At 43.7% G+C, this 16984-nt stretch overlaps 1 protein-coding gene across 2 annotated transcripts in view; it reads right to left on the reverse strand.

Moving 5' to 3' along the window:
• LOC137351758 (SH2 domain-containing adapter protein F-like) overlaps positions 1 to 16984 on the reverse strand; it is a 262888-nt gene that overhangs the window by 118032 nt on the left and 127872 nt on the right. For both annotated transcript variants that reach the window (XM_068016564.1, XM_068016563.1), the window contains exon 4: positions 2428 to 2643. In XM_068016564.1, the coding sequence (XP_067872665.1) occupies positions 2428 to 2643 (216 nt within the window). The remainder of the gene's footprint in view (positions 1 to 2427; positions 2644 to 16984) is intronic.

Consider the following 16984-nt stretch of genomic DNA (forward strand, 5'->3'; position numbering starts at 1 on the left):
ATGCAGATTCCAAAATGCAGCTGCTTGACTGAGATGAACTAAATCAGAACAGACCATGGATTGAAGCTATTGCTTGGTAATAGTACTAAAGGGAACATCAACCTGAGCCCACACTCATTATTAACTCTGCAGGTGCCACAGTTGGGTTTACTATTCCAGCGCTGTCAGGCCTGGTGAGCTGTCTTTTAGCCTATGGAAGCTATTCTGTTTGGACACAATTTTACAAATCATAGATTAACCTGGTTCCATCTAATGATATAATTAAGTCAATCAGCAGCTTCCAACCAAAATTAGTTCCTTTTTAAAAAAACTTGCACCCGCCTCCAAAATCGATCCTTGGAAACAGTAAAGCAAAAGAATAAAGGTGAGTGTTTATAAGCTTTAAAACAACATGTTGATGCACTAGAAGTGAAATTAAATACAGAGAAATGGTAGGAAACAAGAGTGAACCTAAGAAAGGATGGCACTAGGCAAAGGGTTGCATATTTTTATGTAAAACTAATTATTGTTTATTTTAGTAGCTCAGTTTTAATCTACTACTGCTGTTTCAGTGGATTTATTACAGTAATATTAGTGACTATCTCATCATGTGTAAGCTGCAAACAAATACCAGACTGTCTAGAGTTTTCCTGAACCTGTCAGCAGTCAATTTAATTCTATTACTTTTTCATAGAATAATACAGGAAAGATAGAGGCCATTTGGCCCAACATGCTTTTTCTGGCTCTTTGAAAGAGCTATCCAATTATTCCCAGTCCCTTTCATAGCAAGTAAGAAGGGTGCCAATCTCTGGGCTCCTCTGTGTGATGTGGAGACTCAAATACAAATGCTGGGGACCGTGCATTGGGTTTATGTTACAATAGCAGGCACTTTCAACCAAACAGCAAATTCAAAGGCCCACGTTCTCCCGTCAGTTTCCTGAAATGTAGCTGACAGATGGGAGAATCAGCGACTTGCTATTGGCTGCAGTCCTATGATATACGAGCGCCTGAAGGGTTAATACATTAGGCATGAGAGGTAGGCCACAGCTGCTTGGAAAAGCAATTTATCTCTGGAGAGAGCAACCCAGAATCTATCTTCAATTGAGATGCCAGTTCCAGCCAGTTAGGCCTCATTGTTTTTTTTCATGACTCCCCTACTTGTCATTATTGAAACAGTGAACCTTTCCCTCAACCCAATTCTTTGAACATTAGAGGTCCCTGAAGTAAGCGCTCAGCACTCAGTACAGAATCTTTCCATTAGCGTTAACTATTTAAGTCGTAGGCTACTTTCTGCAGGTTCACATCAGGAAGCCGCTCAGATCTCATCCTTCCGGGCCACCAACTCTACCAACACCATTCAACTTGCACCTGAACAAACCGGCAGGACTTCAGTTTTAATATCTGTCTGATAGAAGCTACCTCTGACACTGTAGCACTCTCTCAGTATGGCACAAAGGGCCAGGCTAGATATCATGTGCTCAAGAACTGAAGTGAAGCTCCAACCTGTAGCCTTCTGATGTAAGAACAACTAATTGAGCCAAGCTGACACTTGACTGAAGCAAGCAGAGATTAGAAACAACAGAAGTTAAACGCCCCCGATAGCTCAGTTTGCAAGTGCACCATGTGTCATGTCACTGAGCTACATAAGCCAGGAAGACCCAGGTTCAGTTCCTAGTCTGTGCTGAGCTAGTGTAATGGAAGGACAGGCCAACTGGCCTCTGTACCCCAGGGATTCAGACAGGTAAGAAAGCCAGGGCTCCCAGCTGCTATTCGGTGATCCTTGTTGGAAGGCGCATGCATGGATGTCACACAAGGACGAGAATCAGGCTGAACTGAGCACAAGCAAACAATTACTGTCCAGGTGTATGAATGAAAAACAGTCGCTTTGGCAAAGCATTGAGCGGCTACTAGTGTTTGTGCAGCTATATCCCAGGATGACTCGGAGACAATAGGAGAGGAGAGAAACTGGGAGAGGACCAGGAATTACTGTAATCGGGTTAATGCATTTTTCACTGTTCTCTTTTCCTCATGTCTCATCACTGATGTTAAGAATTGTAATTTTGTCATGTGAAGATGAAACTGCCACAATCAGCAAGCACTTTAACTGTGCGTACAGACATTGGGTGATTACACTGAATAAGGTTAAGCACTTCATCATCATTCACATCTCCTCTGGGACAAACACTAAACTGTCTCTTGAAAGAAGATGAAGAGCTTCTCATTTTGTCTTTATTTTGTGGGATAGATGGGGAGACAGATCAGTCTGTGGGATACATGGGCAGGCAGATACATGGAAGACAGGTATCAGTCTGTGGAATATATGTGCAGTCTCTTGTGAGGTTGCTCTGAACTAAAAGGTTAAGGAACAATAGAATCAATTGTTGAGTGACCTGTAGAGCGTGAGAAAGAGTTAAGTATATGTGCACCAAATCAGATTTTAAAAAGCACCTGCAAAAGCCTTCGAGATATGGTCCTTTTTCCATTCCCAGGGCTGGTCATACTCGTCGGCAGGCCGCTCATCATCTTGAGGCAGCCGGCTCTCCCGAATCTTCTGACTGGCTGCATTCTCCGCATCTGACTCAGTGTCATTTTCCTGAGGCTCGTAGGGAGTGTCGTAGAGCTGGAGACCCTTTCCGCGTTTCTTTTCTCCTTTTCTCTGGAACTCTAGTGGGATTTGAAAAGAAGAAAATGGTTATGAAAAATGGGAAATGAAAATTGTTTTCATAGGGTTTTTTATTGTTTCCATTATATTTTAAAGAAATAGTCATTTGGTAGTACAGAACGTGAGTATTGTTGAAAATAGAGACATTTTGTCGAAGCTGTTCATCTTGCACTCATCAGGACAATCCGCAAGAATGCCATTGTAAGGGAAACAACAAATTTATACTGTATAAGAGAGTGCTGATTGGTTGGCAAGTGGACTTTTATTGGCAGAGGCGTTGCCATGGACAATGCATCAATTTATGGTGACTGACACTTAACTGCCAAGCTTTGTTTGAAATTCAAACAGGCAGCTTGACTCTGATTGGTCAAGCAAGGCATTGCCCTGAGGAATGAACCAGCAAATGGCAGTTACTTATTTTGTTTAGCTGAAACAGGCACAATGTGTGTACATGTTCTTTCTGTCTGCAAAGAACAGAGCCCTGTGTATTAATATATGTAGCTTCCAGTACACGCAAATGCACCACCCTGTGAGCCCAATTGACTACCTTAAAATGGTTGTCAGCATAATTCTTAGCACACTGAAGCTTATTTAGCAAATGTTATCCAATCGCGGAATCACATCTAGAGTCATAGAGTCGTACAGCATAGAAACAGGCACAGTGGCGCAGTGGTTAGCACCGCAGCCTCACAGCTCCAGGGACTCGGGTTCGATTCTGGGTACAGCCTGTGCGGAGTTTGCAAGTTCTCCCTGTGTCTGCGTGGGTTTTCGCCGGGTGCTCCGGTTTCCTCCCACATCCAAAGACTTGCAGGTGATAGGTCAATTGGCCGTTGTAAATTGCTCCTAGTGTAGGGAGGTGATAAGGAATATGGGATTACTGTAGGGTTAGTATAAATGGGTGGTTGTTGGTCGGCACAGACTCGGTGGGCCGAAGGGCCTGTTTCATTGCTGTATCTCAAAATAAAAAAAATAAAAAGGCCCTTCGGCTCACCGCGTCCATGCCGACCATAATACCTATCTATACTAATCCCACCTGCCTGCATTAATTCCATATCCCTCTATGCCTTGCTCAGTCAAGTACCTGTCCAGATGCCTCTTAAATGCTACTGTTCCTGCCTCCACCACCTCCTCAAGCAGCTCATTCCAGATACCCACTATTCTTTGTGTGAAAAATTTGTCCCTTTGATCCCCTTTAAACCTCCTCCCTCTCACCTTATATCTATACCCTCTAGTTTTAGTCACCCCTACCATGGGAAACAGATTCTGGCTATCTATCCTATCTATGCCTTTCATAATTTTATATACCTCTATCATGTCCCCTCTCAGCCTCCTCCGCTCCAGGGAAAACAGACCCAGCCTATCCAATCTCTCTTTATAACTCAAGCCCTTTAAACCAGGCAACATCCTTGTGAATCTTTTCTGCACCCTCTCTAGCTTAATCACATCTTTCCTGTAGTGCGGCGACCAGAACTGCACACAGTACTCCAAATGCGGCCTAACCAACTTTATGTACACTATCCCAACTCTTGTACTCAATGCCTCGGCCGATGAAGGCAAGCATGCCATATGCCTTCTTCACCACCCAAAATGCATCACTTTGCACTTGTCTGCATTAAATTCCATTTGCCAATCCTTTGCCCACTTTCCCAGTTGATCTATATCCTTTTGTAACCTGAGACAACCTTCTTCACTGTCCACGATACCACCAATTTTGGTGTCATCTGAAAACTTACTAATCATGCCCCCTACATTCACATCCAAGTCATTAATATATATGACAAACAACAGAGGGCCCAGCACCGATCCCTGCGGCACACCACTGGTCACCGGCCTCCAATCTGAGAAACAACCCTCCATTACCACCTTCTGCCTCCTATCACCAATTTACCCATCAACCTGCAAGTCTTTGGCTGTGGGAGGAAACCAGAGCACTCGGCGGAAACCCACGCGGTCACAGGGAGAACTTGCAAACTCCGCACAGGCAGTACCCAGAACTGAACCCGGGTTGCTGGAGCGTGAGGCTGCGGTGCTAACCACTGCGCCACTGTGCCGCCCCGTCTCTCAGAATCCCTTCCAATAACTTTCCCACCACTGATGTAAGGCTCACCAGCCTGTAGTTCCCTGGCTTATCCCTGCTGCCCTTCTTAAATAAAGGCACAACATTAGCTATCCTCCAGTCTTCCGGTACCTCACCCGTGGCTAACGATGATACAAAAATCTCTGCCAGGGCCCCAGCAATCTCCTCCCTTGCTTCCCACAGCATCCTAGGATACACCTGGTCAGGCCCTGGGGATTTATCCACCTTAATGTGCTCCAAAACCTCCAACACATCCTCCTTTGTAACGTTGATATGCTCCAGGATATCGCTGTTCCGTCCCTTGAACTCACTAGCTTCCATGACCTTCTCCACAGTAAATACTGACGAGAAATATTCATTTAAGACCTTGCCCATTTCCCGTGGCTCCACACATAGATTGCCACACTGATCCTTAAGGGGACCTACTCTCTCCCTAGCTACTCTTTTACTCTTAATATACTTATAGAATTTTTTAGGATTCTCCTTTATCTTATCTGCCAGGGAAATCTCATGGCCCCTTTTCACCCTCCTAATTTCCTTCTTAAGTGTAGTCCTACATCCCCTTTTTTCCTCGAGGGACTCGCTCGATCCCAGCTGCCTATACCTGACATATGCCTCCTTCTTTGTCCTGACCAGACCCTCAATATCCCTCATCAACCAAGATTCCCTAAACTTGTCAGCCTTGCCCTTCCATCTAACAGGAACATGCCAGCCCTGAACTCTTCCTATCTCACTTTTAAAAGCCTCCCAATTGCCAGACGTCCCTTTACCTGTAAACAGCCTCTCCCAATCAACTTTTGAGAGTTCCTGTCTGATGCCATCGAAATTAGCCTTCCCCCAATTTAGGACTTCAACCTGAGGACCAGTACTATCCTTTTCCATAACTATCTTGAAGCTAATAGAGTTATGGTCACTGGTCCCAAAGTGTTCCCCCACTGACACATCAACCACCTGCCCATCCTCATTTCCTAAGAGGAGGTCGAGCATAGCCACTTCTCTAGTAGGACCATCCACATACTGCTTCAGAAAACTATCCTGGCCACACTTAACAAATTCTTCCCCATCTGATCCCTTCGCACTAAAGCAGTCCCAGTCAATTTTAGGGAAGTTAAAATCACCTACTATTACAACCCTATAATTCCTACACCTATCTGTGATTTCCCTACATATATGCTCCTCCAATTCCCTCTGACTATTGGGGGGGCCTATAGTATAACCCCATCAAAGTGATCACCCCTTTCTTATTTCTAAGTTCTACCCATATGGCCTTGCTGGACATTCCCCCCGGGATATCCTCTCTAAGTACTGCCGTGATGTCCTCCCTAATCAATAGTGCAACTCCCCCTCCTCTCTTACCTCCACCTCTGTCACGCCGGAAGGATCGGTACCCTGGAACATTGAGCTGCCAGTCCTGCCCATCCCTCAACCACGTTTCCGTAATAGCTATAATACCACAATCCCATGTACCGATCCATGCTCTGAGTTCATCTGCATTACCGGTAAGGCTTTTTGCATTAAAATAAATGCATCTAATGTTGGACACTGTGTTTTGAGTTTTGCAGGCACAGGCTGGTTGGGTTACGGTCCGTTGCGAACAGCAGAAGGGACATGTTGTTTGATACGATCCACCAGTCTTTGAGACGTACGGCCGACATACCTAGCATCATACTGGCATTGAAATTCATGTATCACATTACTCATTTGTGTGATAGGCAGAATGAATAACAGCATCCTGTTAGTAGTGAACATCACACGTGTTGCTACTGCATAGTAGCAGCGTGAAACAGCTAGCTTCACCTATTGCTCAGGATAATCTGAGGTAGACTGGGCACCTTTCAGGGCCGAAAATGACGGCCTTCGGCCCATTCATAAGTTTGCAGGATATACAGCTTTGAAATGGAGCAGTCAAATGAGCTCCCTTTCCTTGACGTAATAGTTGAGAAATCTGCTAAGGGGTTCTCTGCCATGGTCTACCGCAAGTCTACCTTCACTGGTCTATACAGGCGTTGGGATTCCTATAGTTCCACGTGCTATAAGATTGACCTTATCGGCCACCTCATAAATAGGGTGCAAGCCATTTGCTCACCATGCAAGCTTGATGCTGAAATAGGGTGAATCAAAGGCATCCTGCATGACAATGGCTACCCTGATTAGATCATTTCTTTCTGCATATTGGGTATACCTGGTTTAAATTTCAAACAAAGCTTGGCAGTTAACTGTCAGTCACCATAAACAGGTGCATTCTTCATGGCAACGCCTCTACCAGAGTCCACTTGCCAACCAAACAGCACTCCCTTCTCATACAGTATAAATGTGTTGTTACCCTTACATTGGTATTCTTGTGCATTATCCTGATGAGTGCAAGACGAAAAGCTTTGACGAAATATCTCTATTTTCAGCAATACATTTTAAACATTACATTTTGAGTCAATGTACACTAATGTTCTGCAAGGCACTCCTTATGTGACACTCTTATACATCTGAATTGAACTCAGTGCTACCACCAGTGACAGACATATACCCACCAGTACTTCACTCCAGTGTTACAACATTCAAAAAGCTCTCTCCAGACACAATCCAAGTTTGGAAGCATAGACTTGATAATTGTACAGTTGGGCAATACACACACACATGCAATTTTAAGCAGAGGTCACCTAACAGTAACCAGGACATGAAATGGGGAGGTGGGTAAACTTCTCCTTCCCTAGCCTGGGGCAACAATTCCTGCTGCAGCTGAGATCGATTAAGTTGGCTGAGACTATGCTTCAAACCTGGGACCTCCCTGGAGGGTGTATACTATGGTTATGGGATTTCCTGATCATTTTTCCACAGAAAGGATTTGGGAAAATGTGCCATTTAGATGCATTTTAAAGTATATTCGCACAAGTTTTTAAAAAGAAAGCACCAAGCTAGTGGCTAGACTGTCTTAGCTCTCACACCCATTGCATTGGGAGACCCCTCATCCCGATTGTTTTCCAGGGGTTGTCTGGAAAAGATATTGGGTAGAAAAGCCTTCCTCTCGGACTGTGAGCACAAGATAAAAACCAAGCCACCGATAGTCAGGCTTTTATACAAAAAATCCACAAAGACAGGCTTAGAACTCAGAAAATTAGAATGCTTTAGAAGTGGTTAGAAGCTATTTTGTTCAAGTCAAGCAAGATGACCCACTGATGTGGGGAGATGTCATGCTTTCATTAATTTGTATGATTATGTGAAGACAAATTTTACTGATTGAACTTAACGGGTCCGATCATAAATGTTGCTCTTTATGTTCACCTTCTGTTAAATAAATCAAACAGTTTAACAATTGCTATCAAACCTCATCTTATCAAGTGTTTTCTTGGTTCACCTTCAAGATGATTGGAGAGATGCACGTGAGGGTATATGTAAAGGACACTAATATTGAGTTCAGATGAAGGTTGGGGGTAAGTTGTTATACCCTTAGGTTACATTATTGTAGCATTAGATATTGGGTAGTATGGGTGCCCCTCTAAATATAAGATGGGACTGACTGCACTCAAGAGAATAGTTGAGGCAAAACTCTAAACTTGTAACAGTATAAATCAGAAATATTCTACTGTTATGACAATCAGGATAAAGATTAACATTATCACACCAGATTATGAATGCATTCAAATACCCTTGTTTCTCAGAAGCTCCAAATATCCTGTCCTGCACACTCTTCCTCTTCCCTACACCCCTGTTGTGTCTATATTGAGAATCATTGCACCGTCTTCTACTCTCAACTCATTCTTTCCCAGGGCCTCAGAACAGTGGAACTCCTCACTTTCCTCTGTCTTCCCTCCCTCCTAAAATCTATCCAAACTTGGGATCATCTGATTACTGTTTTCTTCATTTACCTCATCTTCTCCCTCTGCTGTGTCCTGCGCTGTGAGCCTCAGCCCTTCACTGCGAATCATCTATAAAAGGAGAGGATGATTCGGACCTGGAGGAGGGTTTGAAAACTGATGAAAATGAGGTAGTGAGTGGTGTTCCTGCACTTTCTCTGGCTTAAAAAAAATGTAACACAACAAGACTTACATGATAAAAATGAGTGCTGTTTCTTTGAAGGTGTAATGATTAGGATTTGATGATGGTGCTGCTACGGCCAAGTGTATTACTTCCGGTCAGTGAATGAGATCTATTAAAGGACTCAGTGACACATTCAGTAAATAGACTGCCTGGTATTGTACTGAGCCATGCTGATCAGGAAGGTCCCATGTTTGATCACTGGCAGTCAGGTTGCCATAACTGTCCCCATGTTCTAGATACTGAGAGAACAGTATGCTATAATTGGCTTGTAAGGGGAAAAACATGACTAGAGTTCCTGATCCTACATACTATCCATTGACCCCTGTGGCTGTTCAGCGAGGACAGGATCATGATTAGCTGTGAGGTGTTTCATGGTTGAATAACCTTCCAAAATTCAATAGACTTGCACATGGAGAACAGGTAATTTGTGAAGCACTGAGGCTATTGGTGCTTCTGGAAGTGTATCCCAGCACACCATGAAATGAGAAGAAGAAGTGATAAGAAAACGAACTGGCTGAATGGTTAGACACTTAAAGCAGCAAAGGGGTTAAGTCCAAGCTCAGCTGCAATGCCTGCCAGCACTGCCATTGTTCTCTGTCAGTCTACCCACATCACTCATGATTCTCATCATTGTCATATTATTTCCATGCTGCAGGCCTGTTGCCAATGTTCCCCAAGGTCCCTGGTTGCCATGGAGACAAGAAGTATACCAATCAGCCGCTTTGCCACCTCAAGGTGAAGGGCAGCCATTGTGGGCTACAACAAAATTTTGGCTTTATTCACTCCCTAACCTTTCTTTCCTCAAAGTGTTCTTTACATTAAAGGTAGTAGGGCATGACAAAGAAAATATAATTAAAAATGAGAGGAGAAAATGGTGCATTTTCAACCTTTCATTGTGCTAGATTTGGGTTTCTCTGGGGTTAGCGTACTCCCTCATTTATATTACAGCTCCCTCGTTAGAGCTAACGTTTTAACATATCCGAGGCACCACAAGTTCCTCCAGAACACGAGACATGTGTTCAGTCCTTTTATTAACCAAAGTCCGCACCCAGAAATATAAAGATTCATGAGGAAAAGGCTGCATTGATATATATATTTATATATTTAGGAAAATGCAGCAGCCCACAAACATCGGCAAGACAAATGACCATTGTTTTTGTCTGAGGGAAGATTGGTCGCCAGGACAACAAATGGTGCTCATAGTTCTTTTAATGTCCACCTGGACCATATTTCCTACATTAAAGCAGTGAGTACACATCAACTCATTGGCTGTAAAGCACGTATAGAGGTCCTGAGGTCATGAAAGGTGCGCTATCATAGAGTCATTTAGGGAATCGAAGGAGGCCATTCGGCCCACGGAGCAACCCGGTCAGTCCCACTCCCCTGCTCAATCTCCGTGGCCCTGCAAGTTTATTTCCTCCAAATGCCCATCCAATTTCCTTTTGAAATCATTGATTGTCTCCGCTTCCATCACACCCTCATGGGCAACAAGCTCCAGGTCGTTACCACTCGCTGAGTAAAAAAGTTCTTCCTCACATTCCCCCCGCATCTCTTGCCCAAAACCTTATTCCTCTTTTCTACTTTTATACACTGTCAAACTTGACCTTTCACTTAGGTTTAAAATAGCTGTTGTCTTGGGTAATATATTCATGTGCAAATCTTCTCTACTAATGGTTAGATGCAAGAGTTTTCTTAAATTTGTCTGCTTTTTGCCCATGGCACCAAGCCCAATTGTAGCACGATTAGCTAACTCAGCATAAAGGAAGGATTGAAGGTCAGACTTCATGACACTGATTTTATCAGCCAAGTCACTGACAGAGTTAACAGATGTGAGTGTTCAGATCTCTTGAGTGGGCGTTGGGGTGAAACATTCCCTCATAATGGCTTCAGCCGTCATAGCTAAATAAAGGGACTTCCTTATTTCATTGTCATGTCATTGTAAAGGAATTTGCCTGGATATTTCTGGCCTCTAACATGTATCCTATTGGAAGTAGAACCTTTTTTGTTATCCCTTGGGATAACAAGAAAATTTGAAACCCTGCTTTAAAGGAGCTGCTAGCCCAAGTGTCAGTTGTTAAGAGTAGAATCACCAACAAACAAACTGGAGATGTTGTTGGTGGGGGGCAGTGTATGAGGCTGTGCTCAGCCATAGATCCTCACTAGACAACAGCATGGGTCCCAGAATCAACCTGGTAGTGTTATTAACTGGTTTCTGGCCCACACTCCTCTTCAGTGAGGTTATGGAGATTAACCTAGTTAAATTAACCTTGTGCTACCCAGATCGTAAATGTAAAAAGATACAGCAGGCTGGGATATTCTGCAATGGGCAGAAGTGTGGCAGGGCAGGTCTTTCACCTATCACTTTAGCCCATGGTGGCACCTTCAGAAATCCCGGGGACTGGGTCATATAAATATTTGTGGCATGGGTACCTCGACATATCTGTGGAGTTGCAACTGAGGCGGCCACCCTGAGGAGTCTGGCGGGATTTGGAGATGAACCCTGCTGCACTGGTAGGAGGCTCGAGGTCCGAAGAAAAGGCCACAGAAATCTGAATTTATGCTCCTCAGCAATGGAGGAGCACTCTGATATAAATAATCCTTCTCTTGGCAGGCATAAATTGTATTGCGGGGAAATTGGTTGGATTAGCAGAGTTTCCCAGGAAGATTCCCTCCAACATGCTCCCAAAGTTACCCCAGAACAGTGGCGGGGTGGGGGCAGGGGACAAGACGACTACATGGAGTGTAAACATAGCAGACTCAAGTTCTGCCCCAAATCTCAGCTCCTTGGTCGAAATATTGCCATCAAACTGTGCTCCACATCCCTCACATTGCGGGAACAAACATTTTTTTATTGCCCAGTTTAATTCTTCCCTCCCTCCCAAATTTCCCCCTTCTCTTCTCAAGGTGATGCCTTTTGTTGCGGTGCATTTTCCACACGTACAGTTACCTTTCCAAATTACTATCCTGCAAATATGAGCATCAACAGGCTGTTCCACCATGAGTGGTATCACAGCCAAGCATCAATCTACTCTCACCCATTGTCCACTTGTACACACTTTCCAGTAGGACCTGCTTGATATTCCTCGACCTAACTCAGGTGCATTGAGACCATTGGCATTGCCGCTAATGTGATATGAAAGCATTAGAAGAGGGCAGGCAGGTTCACTGGGATGCTGGAGGGATGAGAGGTTACAGTTATAAAAAGAGTTAAGAAATTAAAGCTTTTTTCACCAGAATCAAGGAGGTTAAGGAGTTACCTGACAGAGGTCTTTGAGGTTATAAAGGATTATGATAAATAAACAGCTCAGTATTTGCCAGAATTCTGCCTCCACTTCTGGATTGCACAAGAGGAAAAGTGGGAGACCAAAGCCAAATCCCTCCCCACAAAAAGCACCGTGAAAATTCCCTCTTCTCTCAACCCCAAAACAGGCCTCTTCCACCAAGTTGGTTTTTTTAGGTGGTGGCCCAGGGAGATTAGAAGGGTTAGAATGTGGAATTCTCTGCCACAAACCATTGTTAAAACAGAACCTACAATAAAGTACTTTAAAAAGAAATTAGATAGTTGCTAGAAAAGGAATATTAAAGGGTTTGGGGAGTGACAGAGCAGTGGGATTGGATTTGATGGTTCATGTGGAGAAGAACACCAGCACAGACACGCTGGGTTGAATGGCCTGTTTCTGCACCGGAACATGCTACCATCATCAGTGGAGATCAATTGTCTCAGTGCAGACCTGGAAATGGACCCAGAGCCCAAGGTCTGCATGGCTCAGTTACATCCTCCATTTATAACCAAGTCAATGGCAGAGCACAATCCCAGCTCCATGGAACTGATTCTGTGCAGTTATGGGTGGATGTTCTCCTTCTTCTATCATCATGCTACAAATGGGAGTTTCCCTGATACTTAGAGTTTATCCCAGTGAACAGCTGGGGCCTACAGAATAGGATAGTCCTGATTTGCTCCAATTGGCATCAACACCATTGAGCTAGGGAAGGTCATGCAGTGTTCCCACTCCTGACCATTATCTCGTACACCCACCCTCTGGGACAGGTCCCGCATCAGATGGATAAATGCCCATCATGGGTCACATTTAAGTAATGGCCACAAGGACAAGTTACAAGATGACAACTCATGCCCGTCCAACAGTTCCCACCTTCAGGAAAGGATGAGAGAAAACTGGCAGGGAATAAAGAATATGAAAATGGGTGTTGGGGATGGGACAAGGGTTGGACATGATACCCATTGCTTGTGAAAGTGCAAAGTGAGAAAATGATTTAAAATTTATAGGTAAATTCACTGATCCTACATTTGCAGTGGGGAGCTGCACTCAGAGATAAGGCTACAACATCACAGCTCCGTGTTCTCAACCTGCACCCCTTTGGAGTGGGGCCCCTGCTCGCGTTGGAATCAGTGTGTTTACCTTTATTTGTGGCCCTGGGCTATATGGTACAACAAACTTGACCACCCCTGCAGTGGCATACCACTGTTCCACAGAGCCAGTCCCAAGGTGGTTCACAAGCCAGGCCACACCGCAAGGCTGACTCGCTGTCACACTGCACCTTAGAAGTGGCAAATGGAAAGTATGATAATGAAGTGTAACCGAAGAATCATTTTATGTTTGGTCAACCAGTTGTCTGACACAGTCAGAAATTCACCACTATGTCACAGTCTCCGAACTGACACAGGTAGAGATTGCCTGAGTGAACACACTCTGTCTGTCAGAACAATCCCACTTGCCCAATTTGAGAGAGTTTAGGCATAGGTTGTCAAAGTTGAGGAGTAGGGATTGACATGTGTGCACAGGGGTACTGGAAGAGTTTAACCAGCCAAGGCCATGATAACCACCAGCATATGGCCCCAGTAACCTACCTACAGCCTGTCTAACCAGGACTACTCCGCTTATTAGGGCACTGGTTATCAGGGTTACCTGCGACAAAGTGAGAAATATTGCAGCCCCTCTCAGTGACTGGTCAACAAAATTAGATTTCCCTTTGCCTCCTGCTAGATAAAGGTGTAATGCCTACTTGACAGTTGAATGGCTGGCACTCACCATCAAGGCTCACATGTGACAAATTTTCTTTTTCAGTGGGATACACAAAGGGTGACCCATACCATAGGGAAGAGAGGTGAATGAAGAAAAAACAGCTCACTGCTGCCTAGCTAGTATGATGCCCACTGGCAGAGATGTTACCCCAGCATGGTATGTACACAAGTGCTAACCATCAGCTGTTATAACAGGATGTAGCATAATGATTTCAGAGATAGTGGCTGATGTTGAAGAATTGCCTTGAGTCAAGCCTAGTCCTGACAAGAGCACTCAGGACCTGTGAAATGACACTTCGCGTATTATTGCACTGGCTAGCAACATCCATTATCCCAGGATATATTTTCAGTTCAGATGGAATGAATCGGTAAAAATAAAATTACACTAAACAGCAAACCTTGAAAGTACTCTTGCTTTGACAAGAAAATTGAATCAAGTTTCCCTTCAGTTCTGTTTGTGGAAATGTGGTTGGACAGATTCAGTTTACAATATCTACCCTTTTGATGCAGCTATTTGTCTTTCTGTCATTCCCCAGTCTAGGATCCATAGTAAAACATTGATGGAGGGGAGGGAGCTACACTGAAGTTAGGTCTGCTGCCCTCAATCCCGGGGTCTGTACTGAAATACTGTGGGATGAAAATACTTGCTGCTCAGTAAGTTTACCCAGTGAATAGCTGGCCCATAAATGCCAAGAAGGTGCCAGGTTCTGATCCCCACTCTGTGACAATGTCAGTGGATCTGGCACTACAATTGGCCTTAGTGCCCCAAATTAGGGATTGGAAACTTGGCCAGGTTTTCCCATTCGTTGGCATGAACCTGTGCCCCCCACTCCGCCCCGAACCCCAACCCTGGAAAGTGAATGTGTGGGGTAAGCCAAGCAAAGCCTAGATTAAGCTTACCAGTGATACCTTTTGTATGGCTGTAAAGCATAATCTGTACTCACCACCAAGATTCACATCTGAGAGTGGAGCTGGTGGATGGCCAGTATGGACCCATACGCCAACAGCAAGTAGCCACCTTCAGTAGAAGGGATAAAAATTGCTATAGTGGGATGGGACAATTGACTGTAGTACTATAGAAAATACATTATGGAATAGTGTTCTGCTACTAAAATTGGCAACATCATCAGGGATAGTCATTTCCCTCTCTCTCCCACTAACTACAATGAATTTGTTGCCTTCAGTGTTCGGGATGTTATAGTTTAATTATGTTGCTGCTTTTAAAACCATCCAAGCAGGAACTGCTGCTCATCTCTCCAACTGACCTGATTGTGAGTGACTTCACGTGTGTTGAAAACCTCATTTATTTATCTGCTGCTGGTGTCTTCAGAGCTTTTGTTAAGTAGTTTAGTGTCAGAAGGGATTTGCAGAGTGGCTACCCGATGTTTCCTTGACTATATCTGACAGCAGTACTCATGTGCTGTCTCATCTGTGTGGAGAAGTCCAGCATTAGGTCTAGGCCGTGCCTGTCTACCTCCAGGCTGTGTATATATAGCGTCTTGGCTGCCATCTTGATAAAGCTGCATCATATTCTACTTTGCAATGATTTCCTGTCTGCTGGAACCCCTGGCACAACTTGCCAGTTTGAGAGGAACCTTAATATATTTAGATAATGCTTCAAAAATCAGAACTTGATTTAAAATAACAAACTAGCATTTTACTCAGGTTGTTATCCTCCCAACAGGCACAATAACCATTTGTCTGCCCTGAAACATCATTCCCTGTTGTCCCACTGATCATTCAGAGTCCTGGGATTTATGCCAGGGAACTTTCCTCAAGTAAATGTCATGATCTGCTTCCCTGCTTCGAAACGCCTCCACTGCCATCAGCCCCATGTCAAACTTGGCTCACTTGGTCGCAAACTCCTCTGAGTCAGCAGATTGTGCTTCGAGGGTGTTCAAAAACACTTCAAGCTAACAAATGGAACACCTTTAAAGGCATTAGGCTGAACATGAAAAATAAATGCATACTTAACACCTGTTTAATCTGAACTTGCTGGTGGGACCGTAAATGGATTTACAAACAAATAAATAATGAAAGGAAAATGAAAAATGACTTTAACAGATCGAGCAGGGGATGTGAGACATCTCGATGAATGCAAGAACATGCAGCACCACTGAAAGGGCGATCGGAAGAGCAAAGAGAGATCTAAAGGCACAGTTGTAGATGCCAAACATAACAGTAAGATATTTGTTTAGTATTTCAGTAGCAAGAGGTCAGTCAGAGAAGAAGTGATTACTTAAAATAGGCAAATTATTTGAAACATGATAAGCACAAGATAGTAAAAGTTCTGAATAATCACTTCTTCCAAGTGTTTACAACAGAAGACATGAGCAAATTTTCTCCTGAAACAGAAATAACCCAAACAGAATTAGATATAAATGAAAAGGACTTAATAATCCCCAGGAACAGATTGTATTTATTTCTTGGTGATTAGGGGAACTTTAACAATCACTGTGGGAAGTTACTGGTCACAGAGAAGGTCGCAGTGAATTGGAAGCAGCCCAATATAAGGCCAAGGAGAATAACAAATTGGGCGAAGAAACCACAGGTCTTACTTCAACCCTGTGTAACCTAATGGAATTGATTATCAAGTGTAAGCTTGAGACTTATGACAAACTAAGATTCAGTTAATAACCAGAAAGATTATGGAAACTACAGGTGAGGATTGAAAAAGTTAATACGAGAGGCAAGGAGAGGTTACAGAAAAGATTAGCAAGCAATATTAAATTGATCCCTAAAATATTTTAGCAACATACAAATTGTAAAAGGTTAGCTAGAGAAAAGGTTGGGCCTATTAAGGATCCAAAGGGACATCTTCATGTAGAGGCAGAGGACATGGCTAAAATATTAAATTCACAAAGAATGCAAATAATATGCGGGTTAAATTAAAAGAGAGAGAAGTTATGAACAGGGTAGTAATAGAGAAGACTTGCTGAAAAGATTAGCTTTACTGAAAGTTGATAAGTCAACTGGTCCAGATGGAATGCATCCTAAGTTGCTGAAAAAAGGAAAGGTGGTAATATCATAGGCATTGGTCACAATCTTTCAATCCTCATTAGATACAGGAGTAGTGCTGGAGGATTGGAGGGTTGCTGATGTTATACTATTGTTCAAGAAAGGGGAGAGGGATAAACCAGGAAACTACAGGCCAGTCAACCTGACATCAGTGCTAGGGAAGTTACTGGAAACC

The sequence above is a fragment of the Heterodontus francisci genome, chromosome 36, assembly GCF_036365525.1.
Source record: "Heterodontus francisci isolate sHetFra1 chromosome 36, sHetFra1.hap1, whole genome shotgun sequence".
In the NCBI taxonomy this organism is placed as follows: Eukaryota; Metazoa; Chordata; class Chondrichthyes; order Heterodontiformes; family Heterodontidae; genus Heterodontus; species Heterodontus francisci.